General features: G+C 51.0%; 4 protein-coding genes across 4 annotated transcripts; 2 read left to right on the forward strand and 2 right to left on the reverse strand.

The window, feature by feature from the left end:
- Window positions 1-76: 76 nt before the first annotated feature.
- On the forward strand, window positions 77-2,986 carry BDZ99DRAFT_485115 (uncharacterized protein; the record flags this gene model as incomplete). The annotated part of the gene is made up of 2 exons (XM_033722689.1): window positions 77-1,105; window positions 1,154-2,986. The coding sequence occupies 2 exons, from the start codon at window positions 77-79 to the stop codon at window positions 2,984-2,986; spliced, it is 2,862 nt and encodes a 953-aa protein (XP_033583500.1).
- A 933-nt stretch (window positions 2,987-3,919) lies between these two features.
- Window positions 3,920-6,030, reverse strand: BDZ99DRAFT_458394 (uncharacterized protein). Its single transcript, XM_033718902.1, has 6 exons — window positions 5,858-6,030; window positions 5,766-5,800; window positions 5,637-5,706; window positions 5,419-5,586; window positions 5,026-5,366; window positions 3,920-4,960 (listed from the first exon to the last, which is right to left on the reverse strand). The coding sequence occupies exons 1-6, from the start codon at window positions 5,968-5,970 to the stop codon at window positions 3,963-3,965; spliced, it is 1,725 nt and encodes a 574-aa protein (XP_033583501.1). The 5' UTR covers window positions 5,971-6,030; the 3' UTR covers window positions 3,920-3,962.
- Window positions 6,031-6,137: 107 nt separating this feature from the next.
- BDZ99DRAFT_407438 (uncharacterized protein) lies at window positions 6,138-11,923 on the reverse strand (the record flags this gene model as incomplete). The annotated part of the gene is made up of 7 exons (XM_033716479.1): window positions 6,138-6,591; window positions 6,643-6,787; window positions 6,833-7,195; window positions 7,243-8,277; window positions 8,327-8,866; window positions 8,916-11,487; window positions 11,547-11,923. The coding sequence occupies 7 exons, from the start codon at window positions 11,921-11,923 to the stop codon at window positions 6,194-6,196; spliced, it is 5,430 nt and encodes a 1,809-aa protein (XP_033583502.1). The 3' UTR covers window positions 6,138-6,193.
- A 402-nt stretch (window positions 11,924-12,325) lies between these two features.
- On the forward strand, window positions 12,326-15,827 carry BDZ99DRAFT_515124 (DUF1740-domain-containing protein; the record flags this gene model as incomplete). The annotated part of the gene is made up of 3 exons (XM_033724944.1): window positions 12,326-14,451; window positions 14,503-14,839; window positions 14,907-15,827. 3 exons carry the CDS (start codon window positions 12,326-12,328, stop codon window positions 15,825-15,827), a joined length of 3,384 nt encoding a protein of 1,127 aa, XP_033583503.1.
- Window positions 15,828-16,307: the final 480 nt, after the last annotated feature.

A 16,307-nucleotide genomic window follows, 5' to 3' on the forward strand; every position in this document is an offset into this window, starting at 1 on the left:
AGATCCAGCTTACTGCAACACCACCCAGGAACGCTCCTCCACGTCCCACGACACTCACCAGGAATGCGACACAAACATGGCCGACGTCTCGACCTCCGCCGCCCCCAAGTTCTCGCGGTACCGCTCCGTGCGCCGCCAGCAGGAGCAGCAATTGAAGCAGCCGCCCCCGCCCATGCCACCGCTCAACCCGCCGAAGGAGACCTCTGTTAGCAGGAGCATGTCGCGATACCATCGCCAGCGGCCAGGCGTCGCCGTCAACAATGCTGTTCCTCCGATTCCCGACCTCCCCGGCATGCGCAGCGCAAAGTCTCAAACTCTCCCACCTCCTCCCCCTGTTCCGGTACCCACGCACGCGACCTCAAGTCCACGCCTTCGTTCGGGTACTTTAGGACCCCATAATGCGTCGCAACAGACTAGCAATGAAGAGAGCAAGGCGTCGCCATCCATGGGCGTGGCGGGGAAGCAAGTTCCTCTGGTCAAGCGCACAGCTCGAGAACCGTTGGCCACTGCGCGCGAGGAGGCGCGCAAACTGATGCATGGCGAGGCTGAGCGTCTCAGGAGAATAAAGGAGGAGCAGCGCACAGAGAGGGAAGCTTTGGAAGCTAGGCGGGCAGAGCAAGAGCGGAGGGAGAGGCACGAACAGGAGAAACAGAAGGCGCTTTTGGAAGCAGAGCGGCTGAAACAGCTGCAAGAGAAGGCAGAAGAAGAGGAGCGTATCCGGTCACAACAAGAGGGAGAATCTCGCAACAAAAGGAGGCTTCAGGAAGCTAGCCGCGCGAAACAGCACCAGGAAGAGGAGGCACAGCCCAAATCGCGAATGCGAGCCAGAACCGTTGGCAAGGACCAGAGACCGTCAACTTCAAAGGGTAGTCCTTCCGAATCCAGACCTCAGACATCATCACAGAAATCGCTACCTCATAGTTCACCTTCGAAACTCGGGTTCCTGAAGAAACGCAATCGAGATGACGCTCTTAGAGCACTGGAAGATAGGCCTAAGACCTCTTCAAGACCCAGGGAGATTAGCACTAGTAGCGGTGACAAGAGCGCTCCTAAGCCATTAGCTGGATTTGATGCGCCAATCTCAGCTGTCAATGCCGGTGATCGCGTAAGATATGAACCCCGTTGAGGGGCTATACCGCTAACATATTCCTAGCGCGTGATGGTAGAGTGCAATGGCTCTCAAATACTTCTCCCAGTTGTTCCAGAGACTACCCCATTGGAGCTCATTCGATCGGCAGCCAACTGTCTCTCCGTGCCTATTGATCCAAAGGGATCGGTGCTACTCGAGAACTTTGGCAAGGTTGGAGTGACGAGACCGCTTCGGCACTATGAGCACGTACGTGATGTCATGAACTCATGGGACAGGGACGATGAGAACAACCTCTACCTTGTGGACGCCTCCACGAGAGGCGCTGAGGAAGAGCTCAGTGCTTCCCAGGTGCCCACATCGAAACCCGAAGCCTTCTCTTGTTTTATCTACTACTCTCAGAAACCCGGCAAGTGGGCTAAGAAGCACTTCACATTGCGATCAGACGGTCAAATCCTGCTTGCAAAGAATGACGCCGGCAAGGACTCTAGTAGTGTTTGTCATTTGTCCGATTTCGACATATACACTCCGACTGTCAAAAAGGTGTCAAAAGTCAGGCCGCCGAAGAAGATCTGTTATGCTGTAAAGAGCCAGCAGAAGACAGCAATGTTCTTGGATGAAACGAGCTTTGTCCATTTCTTCTGCACGGCAGACAAGGCGGTTGCGAATGCTTTCTACAAAGCAATCCAGGGATGGAGGAGCTGGTACCTGGTAAATGTCATGGGCGAGGGGCAAAAGAAAGCCAAGACGGCAGAAGGTGCCACTGGAGGTGGGCTTCTACCAAGCTTTGGATTCTTGGGCGGCAGTCCGAAGGACGAGAAGATGGCCTCTCATTCTAGAGGGTTCTCCGTCGACTCGCATTACCAATTAGGCTCATTCAAGCCACTTCTCGATCTCAGTATGTTTGAAAAGGAGGAAAAGAAAGACAACAACAACGTTGCAGATGATTGGCGATTGCCTATGGACACAAAGGCGATACACTCTCGCAAAATGTCCACGCGCGTAAGAGAACCACCACCACCTTCTGGACATGCCACCAAATACAGCCAGAACTCAAACCGCCTCAACTCCTTAGCACAAAGTACATCATCATCCCATCAATCGAACGGCGAAGAGCCCTTTGCTGCAACAGGCCTCCTAGGGCGCCAGTACTCCCATCGGCAAAAGCTACTTCAAGAACGAGAGCAGAATACCAGTAGTAATATTGGTCCTTTCACTGGCGGTTCCAACCTCATCAGTAACGTCAACTCACCGTACATGGCCAACGAACCAGGTGCCGGTCTGGGCCGGAAATCTTCCGTGCGCAGCACACGTCAATCTAGTGACCTGAACCGCTCAGCTTCCACACGAAACAAGCCTAAGCCACTGATAGACCTCACGCCCCAATATCGTGAGCCACCTCAGCACGCTCGCAAAGGCAAGGGATACATCCCCGATGCCAGTAACGAGCCATTAGTCTCCAGTGCCACATCACCAGACGAAGCCATCAAGATCCCGCCGTCTACAGACTGGCGTGCGCGGCCCAGCACCTCTGCAAACCATGGAAATTACGGCAGCGGCAACTATGAGCGCAGCCGCTCCCTCCGTGGTGGGCCACCAGCCGGACTAGCTGCTTATGCCGTCAACATCCACGATAACGTCCCACAGGATGAGTCGGATGCGTTCACGGGCCGTGGTCTACTTGCCAACGCTGGCTTCAGCCAAGGCGGTGTGAAGACTGGTCGCGGAGTTATGGATGGCTCAAAAGCGAAGGGCCCAATGCTCGATGTTGATGACCGCAGCAAGTTTGTGCCCGGCAGTCTACTCTCTGGCGTGGAGAAGGTGCAAGGGTCTGGCGGGCCTATCATTGACCGAGAGAAAAGACATACTGCTGATGTTGCCACTGGAGAAGGGACGTAATCTGACAGCATCCTAGGGAAAGCAAGCTTGGGCAAACGTGATGACTATGTGAATGGGAAACACGATGAAATGAGAATCCTACGGACGTGATACCTCCGAATTTCATAGGGAAGGGCAGCAAATCAAGGGTCCAAAAAGTCTTCCACCTGGGGGGAAAACTGTACACCACCGAGGCTGGTGGTGGAACGAGGGGCGTCGGTATTGATTTTCATGGGGTTTCGAATTACTCCTTCCCGCGTCTTTTCCTTGAGTCCTTTTTCCTCTCTGTTGTCGTGCATAGGATTTTCTTCGGCATTTCGACGGGGTCGAGGGTTATTTGCCTTTCGTTTTCCCCTTCTTCTCACGAGTGGCTAGTGCATTTGAGTTGCCCAGGCGGCTTTTGCCTGTTTTATTCCCCGTTCCCCCTTTTTTTTTCTTCGCCTTCATCCGACAAATCTGCCGTTTGCTTGCATCGGCCTGTGCTTCTCTTTTCGTTCTCCTGCATAGCAGGCCTGTGCCTTTATAGCACTGTTTTCATTTCGGTCACTGGAAGTGCTTTCGCATACCCATGTAGCATAGCAGTATGGTACCCAACCTGCCAATGAGACATCAAATTAACCATGCTCCCATGCATCTGTGACAGCGACGCCTACCTGTCCCACTTATAGCACTTTCCCGTGAGCATAAGCACACAGATATATCACTGCTAGAGTGACACTTTCAGATCTAAACACCACTGTCAGGAGCAGCCCCGGTACCGGGACGCCAGCTGGTCAAGAGGTAGCTCAGAGATGCAAAGTAACTGACGGCCGTCGTTATAGCCGTGGTCTTCTCTCTTTCTTTAGTTAGCTGAGCAGGAACCTTCATCCTATTACTATAAGCCCTGCTTTGCTCACCCGTCTTAGCATCAGTAATATAGAAGAGGTCAAAGTGTGAATTATAAGGATTTTCGGTATGCTACTGTACTGTACTCCAACTCCAGCCGTATTCAAGCGCCCTAGCAGATCCTAATCCCACAACACTCCAGACTAGCCCCATGCACCTCCGCCTCCCTGCCAAAGTACGTCATCAGGAAATCCTTCGCAAACGCCTTGTCCGACTCGCTCCACGCTTCCAAGCCCATCCTCGCGATATCTTCGCTCGTCACCTGCAGAACCGTGTTCTCTTCTCCAGTCAGGTCCTCGTCATCCGAGCACTCGATCAAGTCGGCCAGCGTAGTTACCATGAGCGACGTTAAGCGGTGGAAGTAGGCGATTATAGCAGTGTGTAGTCCCGTCTGGGCGAGCCCACTCGCTGTCATGGGGTCTGCACCGTTGCTCTCCATATGCATGCCGCCGGGCACGAAGTCGGAGATGTCGCCGAGGATTTCTCGGTCACCATCCGCTTCTTCCGTTAGGTAGGAGTCCTTTTCGCCGGCAGACGCCCACCACATAAAGCCTGAGTAGGCGAGTTGAGCCCATGTCATTGGCTCAATGAGCTTGTCGTCGTAGCCCTCGTCGCTTTCGTCTTCGCTCTCGTTTTCAGAGTCGTGCGGTAATAAAGAGGTACGGTCATCCGTGTCTTCGTCTCCGTCGTCATGGTCGGATTGCACACGGTGCCGGATCTTCCATAGCTCGTGGTAAAGAAGCTTGAAGCGTCTTAGATCTCTCTGTGAAGCTTTGATCTCTGCTCCATCTGATGTCTTGATAGTCGACCATCGTTTAGTTTCCGTTGTGTTGTTCGGAGTAGGTGGTATATCGACAATGATATCGTATAGTTTTTGCTTGATTGTTAATATCTCGTCGGTCGTGCAAGCAACCCAGCCGTAAGTGTCGTCATCATCTGGGTTTTGGGTTGCTCCTGGTGCACCATGCGGGACCGACATTTTTTCTAGAAGCGGTATATCGTGTATACCTAATGTGAATAGGGAACGGAGCCTGTGAAGAGACTCCGAGCCAGGAGGAAGAAGCTCGGAAACGGATCCGGGAATACTCGAGAGAATAGAAAGGTCGTACACTAAGTATTTTGTATTAGGAACAGAACGTAGATGGGACAAAGATGTGGCGTTCTCCATCACTTACCAAATTCGCAGGCCGGTCGGACAGGCGCGGACGTCATGAACAGAATCCGCTTCCGAAGCAGAGCAGCCCGTTGTAAAGGGAATACTAAGGGACCAAAGGTATCGATGTATTTTACAATAGACAAAGCAGGATGCCAAGGTGGTAGGGATTGCTCCGAAGGGATGACAGCAACCAGACTCGAAAGGGCGCGGCTCCTGTTATGTGTTTTCCACGGACTTGGGTTTGAGCCGGATGATATGGTGGAAGACTTGAGGTTTTGAGTGTCCCCGTCGCCATTCGCTCCGTGCTTCTCCCAGTATGTTTCTAAGGGTTCGGTTCTGGACACATCGTCGACCAATACCCTGAGCCTTATTTAGCAGTCGCCGGAGTACTCCATGCGAAAAGAGAACGTACGCAGCTAAGTTCTGGAGAGCTTGGGCATGGAGCCAGCTCCGTCCAAGCCTTCCATAACTCAATGGCACCAAGATGCCCACTGCAACAAGGTGTGCGTTGCGCTCCGCCTCTGAACCCGGTCCATTCACAAATGCGCTTAGGCCAGCGTACCCCTCGTGCACAAAGTATCTGCCTGTAAGTCAGTTCCAACTCATGCGCTCAGGTCTACTTCAACATACACAAGGTCCTCTTTTACAGTATGTAGGCCGGAAGGGAGGGATTTGAACTCGACGGTGCCATCAAGGACAACTAAGTAGATCGCGTGAGCCATCCATCAAGCAACGAATTCGGAGGGCAATGAAGCTTACCATTGGCAGCCGATCGCTTCCAGGCAATTGAGTAGCTGTAAACAGACCGTCAGCGCGACTTTTGAGTATTTGGGGGAGCTGCTAGTACACACCCTACCTTCTGGTCGAACTTGATCAGAAAGAGAGCCGACAAAGGCGGCGCTGTGGTCGCGTCGGAGGGACTAGAGTCGACATCGGTCGTGCTAGCATCGCTGGTGCCAGACATTGTAGAGGGTCAACATGACATGAAGGTCAGCGTATTAACTTGGCGGGATGTCGTGGTGGAAGTGGTGGAGCCTGGGTGCGCTTTGCGCCTACGTAAGGCCGGGAGCTGAGACCTAGGGTTTGTGGTCACAGCGCTAAACGCAAAACGGAGACAAAACAGATGACTTAAGCATATTTTGACGACGGAAGCTCAAGCTTCAGTCTTTCATGTTCATTATCTACAACTACTGGAGCATAGGCTCGAGGCTCTCTCCGAGCGTTTCTTCCATCATGTTGATCCACCGAAGCGTTTCGCTTTCCACCGCTTCGTCATCATCTTCCTGCAACTCGCTGATGAAAGGCAGCATTTCCGATATCATTCCCAGCCAATCCTCCCCTAATCGCTTGGTCAAAGCCTGCTCACACTTGACAACTGCCAGCCGGGTGTGTGCCTTGTCAGAGCGCATCAGCTTAAGAAGTATGCCGTTCATCTCTTTGCGATGATCTGCGGAGTCTGCCGACACTGCCAGCTCTACGATGGATGGAATCACGTCTTCTGTCACGACAGTGGCCGATTCAACAGTGAGTTGCTTCAGCACAGGACCCAAGACGGCACTGAAGTGCGACGGTGCTTGCCAAAACCCTAAACTTATTGTTAGTACGGGGTGGAACCTAGGTATCCCGCAGAATTTACCATCTTGATCATGCTCGAAGCTCTTGGTAAGAGCATTTAAAACCGCCTTGACGAGTTTTACATCCAGACTGTCGAGGGTGGAGGTGTTTTGCAGTATATCAGCAACATCCTCAAGGATATAGCTGGAATAGCTGATCACGTAGGACTTCAAAGGTCAGCATGTATCTATCTTCGGATAGAGTGATAGTACCTTAAATTTGTCGAAGAACCTCTCGAGGAAAGAGTAAAGAGATATCGAGCGAAGAGCTCTGCCCTTTGTATCTTTCTTCGGAAGCCCCTTGGATGCCCACTCCACGAGCCGGGAAAAGAACGGGCGGAACGTCATGTCATTGAGCTTAGTCGTCATTTCAATAGCGGCATCCTGTACGATGGAATCCAAGTGCTCGATATCGGCGTCATCATCACCATCTTCGACCTGCGAGCTATTCGAAGTACGCCGAGTGTCAAGCGCAGTCAAGAAAATGGTGAACAAGGTCTGTGTGTTCTTGAGGATCGCAGAGTTTGGTCGTGACTTGACAGCTAATAGGAGGGCATTAAGATGTTCGCGAAGTGCCTATCATTCATCAGCAAAGTGACAGGAGCGAGACTTGAAGTACTTACCTCGTAGCCATGCTTCACTGCATCAGCAAATGTCCGATTGATAGCCTCAAAACACTCTTTAGCTTCAACCTGTTTTGCGACATAGCTATAGAAGTGATCCCTGCTCTCATCACAGCTCTCACCCAGATCGCATTCTGCAGATTTGTGCGACAACTCTAGCGACTTGTCCAGGTAGCTCCCGATGAACATAAACGGTAGTTTCTCAATGATGGCACAAAGAAGCGAATAGACCGCGTTATGTAGACGGGGTTTCTTTCCGTCCGCATCCATACTCTGCTCCAGGTAGGAGAAGGCTTGCGGTAGGACTGCCGGTAGGAGAGGGATGAAATCCTCTGATATGACATCCACAACTGAGGCAAGACAAATGACCGATATCTCCCGCAGCCGATCATCATTGCTTCCAAGTGATTGGACGCCGGCGACCATTTGTGCTGAGGACGCAACAGCTGCACTGTCTCTCTTACCGAATCGTTCTGATATTTGATCAATGCAAGCGACAGCACTTTGCTTTAGCACAGTGTCCTGGGAATGCTGTATAATGGTTCCGACACGAGACAGGAATGCTAAGGCAGCCTTTACAGAGGGCTCGTCACCTTGTTTGATACTTCGCACCTTGATTTCTACTGCCTGCAGAGTCGTTAGTCTAATATCGTCGTCAGAATTCTCCAGCAAGTCTTCTGCGGTCTTGATGAGGCTGGTGATAGGTAGAAGCTCTAGAATGCTAAACAAGACACGGCTGCAGGCGGCGTAGAGTCCTTCCTCGCCCTTTAGGCGTCGAGAAAGTTGAGTAGCTCTTTCAATAGCTGGAGCAAACGTCTTTTGCAAGACAGCACTTTCAGTGCCAGGTCGCAAAACTTGACCGACATATGCAATCAAAAGTGGGTCTTCCAGAATGCTCGCTAACGACTCCAACAAAGTCAGGAGGGTACCGTTGACCTCAGCTTGGCTTTTCTCGTTCAAGCTCAGGAGCACTTCAGAGACCGTGCGTTTAGGTTGGAGGGCATCAATAATGAGCTCAAGGTATTTGGTAGATGACTATGAACATCAGCACTGCGACAAGGAGGTTATTGATAGTCGTGCTTACCTGTACCACCAATGCTGGCTCAAACGTTCTTAGTAGATGCGAGACGAACGATCGCGACTCTATCGCTGATCGCGAGTCGGCTTTTGCCGGATACTTGTCAAGCAGCAGAGCCATTACAGCATATAGTGATTCCTCTGCACCAAGAGTCTGTAGAAGTCGATCGAAAATCTCCGGTCTTCGGTGAAGGGGAATATGTTCGAACGCGGCGGTAAAACTCAAGAGCAGATCTGCCACTCCAATAATGAAATTCTTGTTTCGGTCTCTTAACGATGCTGCTAGTTGCGGGACTACGCGTGTGATGGTCTCATTGACAACATAAGCGGAGTTGTCGTCGCTCTGTCGCAGCAGTGTAGATCCCATGAAAGTGAATATAGGCATCAGAGTGTGCAGAACAAGGTGTGCCACCGGCTTCCAAGAGGCTAAGCTAGAGATTAATAGGAGGGCTGCATTTTGAACCTCTGGGCTACTGCTGTGTCGTATGCAGTCAACAAGTAGGTCGGCCCGAATAGCGGAATGATCCTCAGCGGGCTCTTGTCCATCCTAGACGCTGATTAGTCCATGCCCAACGGCACTGGTGAAAGTGGCTTACCTTCAGGCGTTCGACAATTGACAACAAAGATCTAATGATCGGACTTTGAAGGTAGACCAAGTTTGATCCCGAATGTGATCGGAACTGGTGGAGCTCCCCTAATATGTGAAACAAGCCTCGCAAAAGCTCTGGATGTTCTTCGGGCTTAGAGGCTTCAATTAGCTCCAAGACAAAGGTGACCCTCCGCAAAGCTCTCCCAATATCTTTTGGATCAGGCGTGTCTTCTCGTGAAGACTCCAAGCGACTTGTTCGCCTCCTCTTTGCAGACGGAGGTTTGTCTGGCGATTGAATAGCGCTGATAGCGTTGATAGCATTCTCCAAAAGGGTCCTTAGAACATTCGACGAGAGCTTCACTGCACCTAGCAACTCCTTGGAGCTTTCCTGACGAAAAGACACAACCTCTTGCTTAGATTCGTTTTCATCTAAGGATAAGTCTAGGAGAGTTGTGGCAAGTGATGGTTTCAAATCAGACTTCAAATTAGGCCAGATAGCTTGCAGTCGTTGGAATGCGGCCTCTTGTACAGACTGGCGATGAAAATTAAGGTGGTCCGTGATGATGGTCTGGAGGAGATCAACGCCTTCTTGTTCTCGCGCAGAAATTACAGCTATATGCTGGCTATCCGCGTCGGCAGTGTCGAAAGCATCGAGATTACGGAGACTTAACAGGTAATTTTTCGATAATGAGCACCACTCGCGAACAGCAGGAAGCAGCATGTTGATGCGAGCAGAGGCGCAAACCTTTCTGAGTCGACTCAGTAGAGAGAAAAGCTTTAGTCGAACGGATATCCGTGCCGTCAAAACCGCGTGGCTACTCAGGAATGAAACAACGCCGCCACGGTCAGAAGTTTTCAAATCTGCGACCCCAGATTTATGTGCCGGGAGTTTTGAGTGTGAGTGGCCGTCCAATGCAGAGAAAATGACTTGAGTGATGTGGCTTGCATCTAAAATGCATTCCTCCAGCGTGGGCATCAAGACTGATGCCAAAAATTTCGAATATAGCTGTATTGGCATCCAATGAACCTGTGATGTTTTGGGACCATAAAGGGAGGAACCAGCCCATGTATTCACTTTGGATTTTTTGTGCAAAAGGGTTGCCTTGCGGTCCAAGAGAATGACACAGTCCGCAGCACTTTGACGCACTTGTTTCGATTGATCCGCAAGGGCGTAGATGATGTATGGTACCAAGGCTTGCAGATCCATCTGTTCTGTAGCCTGGTCGAGAAGTTTCCTCACTGCCTGCAGAGCAGCGCTACGTGCAAGAATTGGATAAGGCCCACACCACATGCTGATGAGAAAACTCAAGAACACTGGGCTTTGAAATGCTCCCTCTTGATTCAAGATTGGCAGGTTCAGAAATTCGTCAATGCTATTGCCTTGTGGGGATGATTGGATGAATCCACGAGCGAGAGTTTCTAGAACGCTTGTTTCCGTGCCAATGAGGAAAGTATCTCCTCGAACACGTGCTGGTAGATTCGATAGTACCAAATCCGCCCGTGTAGTATTGTTGTCTTCTTGATCGGGCATCTCTGAGTCCTCCTCGATGGGTTTGGGTGTAGTCTCGTTTTCGAGGGGCCTCAAAACCGTCTTGAGTTTCATCTCCAGTGTCTCGATGTCAAAATTGTTCTCCTTCAATACTCTCTGAAGCTTGTTTTCCAGGGACGCTGAGTCTGCCAGACGAACAATGAGGTCCGCAATCTGACTTCTGATTCGGAGTGCGACATCTGTAGACTCGTTGATCTCCATAGTCAACCGCAGTAAAGATTTGATAACAAGCAATGCCTGAGAGTCTTCTAGCAGGTCTGAAACGAGTATCTGTTCAACGACTCGAATTTCGCAGCTATGATGGAGATGTTTCAGTCGATCCACAGCTCCAAGGGCGCAACCCAATGCCAAACGCTCGACACGGATTTCCCGACCGAGAGCGACAATCCGTTTTACGAGATCATCATGCTTTAGCAATCGCCTCACAACGTTGCGGGGAAATTTTGCGCTTCGGCGCTCTTCTGCGATTACCGCCAAACATTGGAGAGTGGCGTCGGTCGTATCGGGTCTGCAGGTTGCGGATATGGCATCCAAGAGGGAGCTTAGTACTTTATCTTCCAAGTTCCCTTTGCTGACCAGAATTGTAGTGATCGCGTAGCATCCATGCATTGCATCAGGAATGTTCACAAATGTCAGACATTTGCTGAGGGTAGGTAGGATGCGATTGATCAGATCTTCCTCTCGTTGGTGCTGTACAGATTTCCTGCCGGACCTAGCGGTGTTGAACATGGTATTGATTGCTTGTGCTGTTACCTCCGCCCAGAACTTCAAGAATATATCAGACTGGTGTTCATTCTCTAGGATTTTCAAGATATATTGTTGCAAAGCAGAGAAAACTCCAGGGTTGGTCGACGCATTATAGACAATAGTTGCTCGTGGAGGGTTTTCCAGAGAGCTCACGTAGGGTTGTAGGAAGCGGAACGTGGGGGAAGTCTTGGCCGGGAGTATGGAGAGGAGCGTAGTGAAGATGGGTATCGCGTGGAATGGGAGGAACGTGAGAATGACGATGTCCGTATTGTACTCGTGGATGCTAATTGCAAGCCGTGTTTCAGTAAAAGGATTGTCGAAAAGAGCTCAAGGTTGACATACCGGAATCGTCGTACAAGCCATTCTACGGCTTTTTGTGCTGGCTTCAAAGCTAACCTTGGGCCCACCAGGGTGAGAAATCTTTCAATAACGACGTCAAGCTCCGCATTCTCCTTCGCTGTCATTTGGGACCGGTCCTCGGTTTTGCCTTGGTCACTGAACAGGTTCTGCGAAAAGGCGACAAATCGGCTGTCGAGCATACATAGCTCGCGATATCCTTCGTGGCATACTTGGTAGATACTGTTGAAGTTTTGAGAGGCGGCGACTTTCGGTTCGTACAGCAGCGATTTCCCGTGGGCAGTCTTCTGCGCCTTCAAATCCAGCTGCTGGGTGCTCGTAGCGGCGATGGCCGCGAGCTGCTTCTGAAGTGCAGAAGTCATGATGAGTCCAGAAGATGGAGGTTTGGTGTGATTGTGACAGCGTCCATGGGCAAGTTTAGGTTCATGGGCGGTTCGGCGGGCAGTCCTGGGAAAGTCGCATTTGTCTCAGTCGGAATGGATTGAGGTGAAAATGCATAGCTAAAACCCGGTGCCAAGATTTTATTTAAAGTGGGTCTGGGATCCCTGCAGAAAGCGTGGACGCGACCGACCTCCAAGCTTCAACTTCCAACTCGCATCTGTGTCTACCTGTGAGCCACATCATGAAGCATTCGACCATTCCCCGGAGACCAGAATAGACTGTAAAGGCTGGCTGCTCGGAGCTCAAACGGGGCGATCCACATCTAGTACCGAAGCTTGATCCTCAACAGAATCCATTGGTAAAGCGCTGTCTTAGCCGTGGCTATGAGCGACGTAACGAAACCTACCGCGCCCAAGTTCGCGAGCTTTCGTCCGAAACCCGCTGCCCCTATACCAAAGAGCTCCCAGGCCAATACAAAGGAGCAGCCAGACAAGGTCAACGAACAGAGACACAGTGATGGACATTCCAGAAGCCATGGGGACCGCAGGAGACGTCCGTCTCACTTGAAAGAGAGAAAATCAAAACATGGCGACCGCAATGGCCATGAGTTGGATCAGACAAGACATACCCACGGCATCAGAAGAGACCAGGCGCCATCTTCGGTGGCTGCAAAGCCGTTGGAGGATGAAACGGAGTATTTCATAGTCGACCGCAAAGGGGATCCGGCAAATGTTACTTTTGGCAGAGTTCATCGCTACAGTGTTCCGCCTTTCCGTCGATATGGCTATGGTCGTGTATTTGGCCTGCCAAAGAACCAACGGATTGATCTTGGGGCTACCACCGAGCAAGAAATTAGCATAAGAAATGATGACAATCGAGCTCGACCTGAAAGACCATGGGCAATGAAATACAAGCCAAGTAACGAGCCACGAATCCTACGACTGATACGGCCAGGTGCAGAAGATGGGCATCTAGACAGCCGCCTGGATTATATTCCCATGCAGTCTAACAAGAAAAGGAAGCGTGACTCGGAATCACCAGGCTCGCCACATGGAAACGCCGTAGACTATCGCTCCATTGAAGGCCAGGCAAAAGCAAGCGTCCATCCGGCAGACTCTGATCTGGAGTATGAATCGGATCAGTCGGGCCAGGATCATGCAACAGGGTCCGCAAAAGCTGAAAACGAGATCCGACAGAAAAATGCAGCTTTATCCAATCGTACGAAAGAGGCGCCTCGCGATTTACAGGCTTGGTTGGAACTCATTGACCATCAACAAGATATGGTGCTACTGGGCCGTACATATCCCTCTCGAGACCCTAGTACTTCAGAACGTAGAAACATTGCCGACATTCGAATCTCAATATATACGCAAGCACTCCGAGAAATTCGCGTGAAGCAAGACCGCGTGCAACTCGTCAGCGGGCTTATGAACGAGGGTAAACACTACTGGGAATCGAAGCAGCTTGCTAAGCGATGGCAGGAGACACTCAACGATTATCCAGATAGTGTGGAACTGTGGACCAATTATCTTAACTTTGCCCAAACCAGTTTCGTGGACTTCAAATACGAAACTTGTCGCGGGGTATTTCGAACTTGTTCGGAAATGCTTGCAAAGGCTCGAGATGCAACGCCGGCGGGGGGTCCATCGTGGACCACCGTGGTAGAAATTCAAACCTACGTCTTGCTGCGACTCGCAAGCCTGGCGAAGGAAGCTGGGTACCATGAGCACGCTGTGGCTCTTTGGCAAGCGCTCCTCGAGTACCACATGTTTAGACCAAGCGACGACCAAGGAACAGTGGATCCAAGCGGACTTCTTAGTAATTTCGAGGAGTTTTGGGAAAGTGAAGTGTCACGCATCGGGGAGGTAGATGCCAAGGGCTGGAATAAGTTCGATGCCCTTCAGACACCAGTACCAGAGTCTGTGACGCTGAACTTTCTCCCTATTGTCCCCTCTTTGAAGGTTTTCTACGAGTTCTCAGTCTTGGAAGAAGAGCACATGAACGCACTTAGACTCCCGGGTCGTACTGCTGATGACTCTGGAGATGACGACCCTTTCCATCTTATACTATTCTCAGATATCCAAGAGTTCTTGTCGCTTCTCCCGCAGAAATTTCCACACGATGCACTGATTGAAGCATTCCTATGCTTTTGGCATTTGCCACCGTTGTCCTTCGAGAACACATGCAACCGCCAGTATTGGTGGCAAGATTCTTTCCTTCGAAATGAAGTTATCGGAACTAGTTCACACGACAAATTATCTCTTCTTGTCGAAGACGAACCCCAATCGACTGGCAGCTTCCCGGAATCCTTGCGAGCTTTCACAAATTTCCCGATGAACTTCCTGCAGATAACGACAGACTCTTTATTCAACGACGCATTCAAGCGAAAGTATCATCTGGCAGACTTGGAGTTCATTCGCCGCGCTCTCAAACAATTAGCCTCAATCTCCACGAATGATCGAGTTGCAGAATACCATCTAGCTTTCGAGCTGCATCATTTCCCAGACACGTGAGTTCCAATATATTGCTTGTCACCATGCACAACTAATTAGATAGATAGTGCTCGAAAAAGCGCTAAGCAATTGCTAAAGAAGCGACCTACCAGTCTTCGCTTATGGAACGCATATGCACTAATCGAAGCAAGGACTGGAGCTGCCGAGACTTCAGACTTTGTCTTTTGTACAGCACTTGAGAAGGTTAAGAGTTTGCCTGAGGTTGCGCAACGTGATCACATCCTTCTATGGCATACATGGATATGGGAGGCTCTTGATCATGGGTATGCGGCAACGGCAGTTCATCGAGTCACGTGGATAGGGAAGGATAAGCCTACAGCGCAACCGGGTGCTGATTTTGACGTTTCGGACCTCTCTGCGGCTGATACGCTAAGAACTAAGAATGTGAGTGTTTTTCAACTCCCTTCGAAAGCATAGGACGATGATATCCGACAAGGCTGACTTTGAATAGATTCTCCGAGACGGCCGTGACCACTCCCTTTCCACCGGCCGATATGCCGACTTCATACTCTACATATCCTGTGACGCCATCCTATCTTACCTCCTAAACAACTCCGACATCGGTGCTGCTTTGGCAATCCACCACGAAGCCTCAGACGCCTTCGACAAACGAAACCTTTCCACATCACCTGCCGCAGAACTCAATCACCAGGCCCAAGCTCGTCTCCTCGCATACCACGCTTCCCAGTCTCACTCTTTCAAGCCTTCTCTCGTCCGCGCCGAACTTGCCCAAAGCGTGGCTTTATTTCCAAACAACACGTTATTGCTAAGCATCTATGCAGCGAACGAAGCCCGCTTCCGCATTGACGGCCGCGTCCGCGCCATCATGAGCGACGTTGTGCTTAGAAACGGGGGCGGCCGAGGTCAAGCGCCGAGCGTCGTGGGCTGGGCATTCGCGATCTTCTCTGAGATGAACCGAGGCGAGGCTTTAGGATCTACTGCGCACTCGGTGCGCGCAACCTTCGAGAAGGCGGTTGAGAGCGATTGCGGGAGGAATAGTCAGGCTCTCTGGACCTCGTATGTCCTGTTCGAGGTCGCGCAGCACAAGCCTAGCCAGGAGTTATCCGTGCAGAGCAAGAAGGCGAAGGTGAAGAGGTCGGAGCCGGATCATCGGGCGAAAAAAGTCTTCTTCCGCGGGCTAACGCGGCTGCCGTGGTGCAAGCCGTATATGATGCTGGCGTTTAGCCATTTGAGGGAAATGTTGACGTTCAAGGAATTGAGAGGGGTCTACAATGTTCTCGGCGAGAAGGAGCTGAGGGTGCATGTGGATCTGGAAGACGCGTTTGAAGCGATTGAAGAGACGAGGGTTGGGGCTACGGGGTCTGTCTCTAGCTTGATTTTGACAGAAACCTCAGAGACCGATGCGGACTGAGTTGAGGGAATTCAGAAGGGGAAATCTTGACAGCCATCACCTTCAGACAAGGGTGAAGATCGAATTGACAATGTATGCTGCCCACATTCTAAGACTCAATAATCGTCACATCTTGTGTAGATCGTGAGAAAACCAGAAGCAGTCATCCTCATTCACTGATAAGCCTCAGCCTCCCAGTTCACGAGGGACTCGTCCGGCTCTTCTTCGAGAGTTGGTGCAACAGTCATCGGGCCTGAAGGGTCAAAGTGAGGCTGCCTAGTCGTCCCACCTCCATCTGACCCTTGCGCAGGCGCGTATCCTACGTACAGTAGGGGATCTTGTAGTGTGATATTATCGAGTAACCACTCGGATGTGAGATTCTGATTGGAGTCGCCATTATCTGAGCTCAGCAACGCGGATGGCGATTGTGTATCGAAGGGTCTGTCACTACTCCTCGAGCTGGTAAAGATGCCTGAGTCTGCGTCGTTTTGACCCTGCTGT

Source organism: Mytilinidion resinicola (genome assembly GCF_010093595.1).
Source record: "Mytilinidion resinicola strain CBS 304.34 unplaced genomic scaffold BDZ99scaffold_2, whole genome shotgun sequence".
NCBI lineage: Eukaryota > Fungi > Ascomycota > Dothideomycetes > Mytilinidiales > Mytilinidiaceae > Mytilinidion > Mytilinidion resinicola.

What these genes read in the sequence shown, in the direction of transcription:
- BDZ99DRAFT_458394 (XM_033718902.1), bottom strand. Translation starts at nt 5,970, where the DNA reads ATGTCTGGCACCAGCGATGCTAGCACGACCGATGTCGACTCTAGTCCC. An exon ending in GCTCTCCAGAACTTAGCTGC is followed by an intron (nt 5,367 to 5,418) that starts GTACGTTCTCTT and finishes AATAAGGCTCAG; the next exon opens with GGTATTGGTCGACGATGTGT. An exon ending in CCGACCGGCCTGCGAATTTG is followed by an intron (nt 4,961 to 5,025) that starts GTAAGTGATGGA and finishes CAAAATACTTAG; the next exon opens with TGTACGACCTTTCTATTCTC.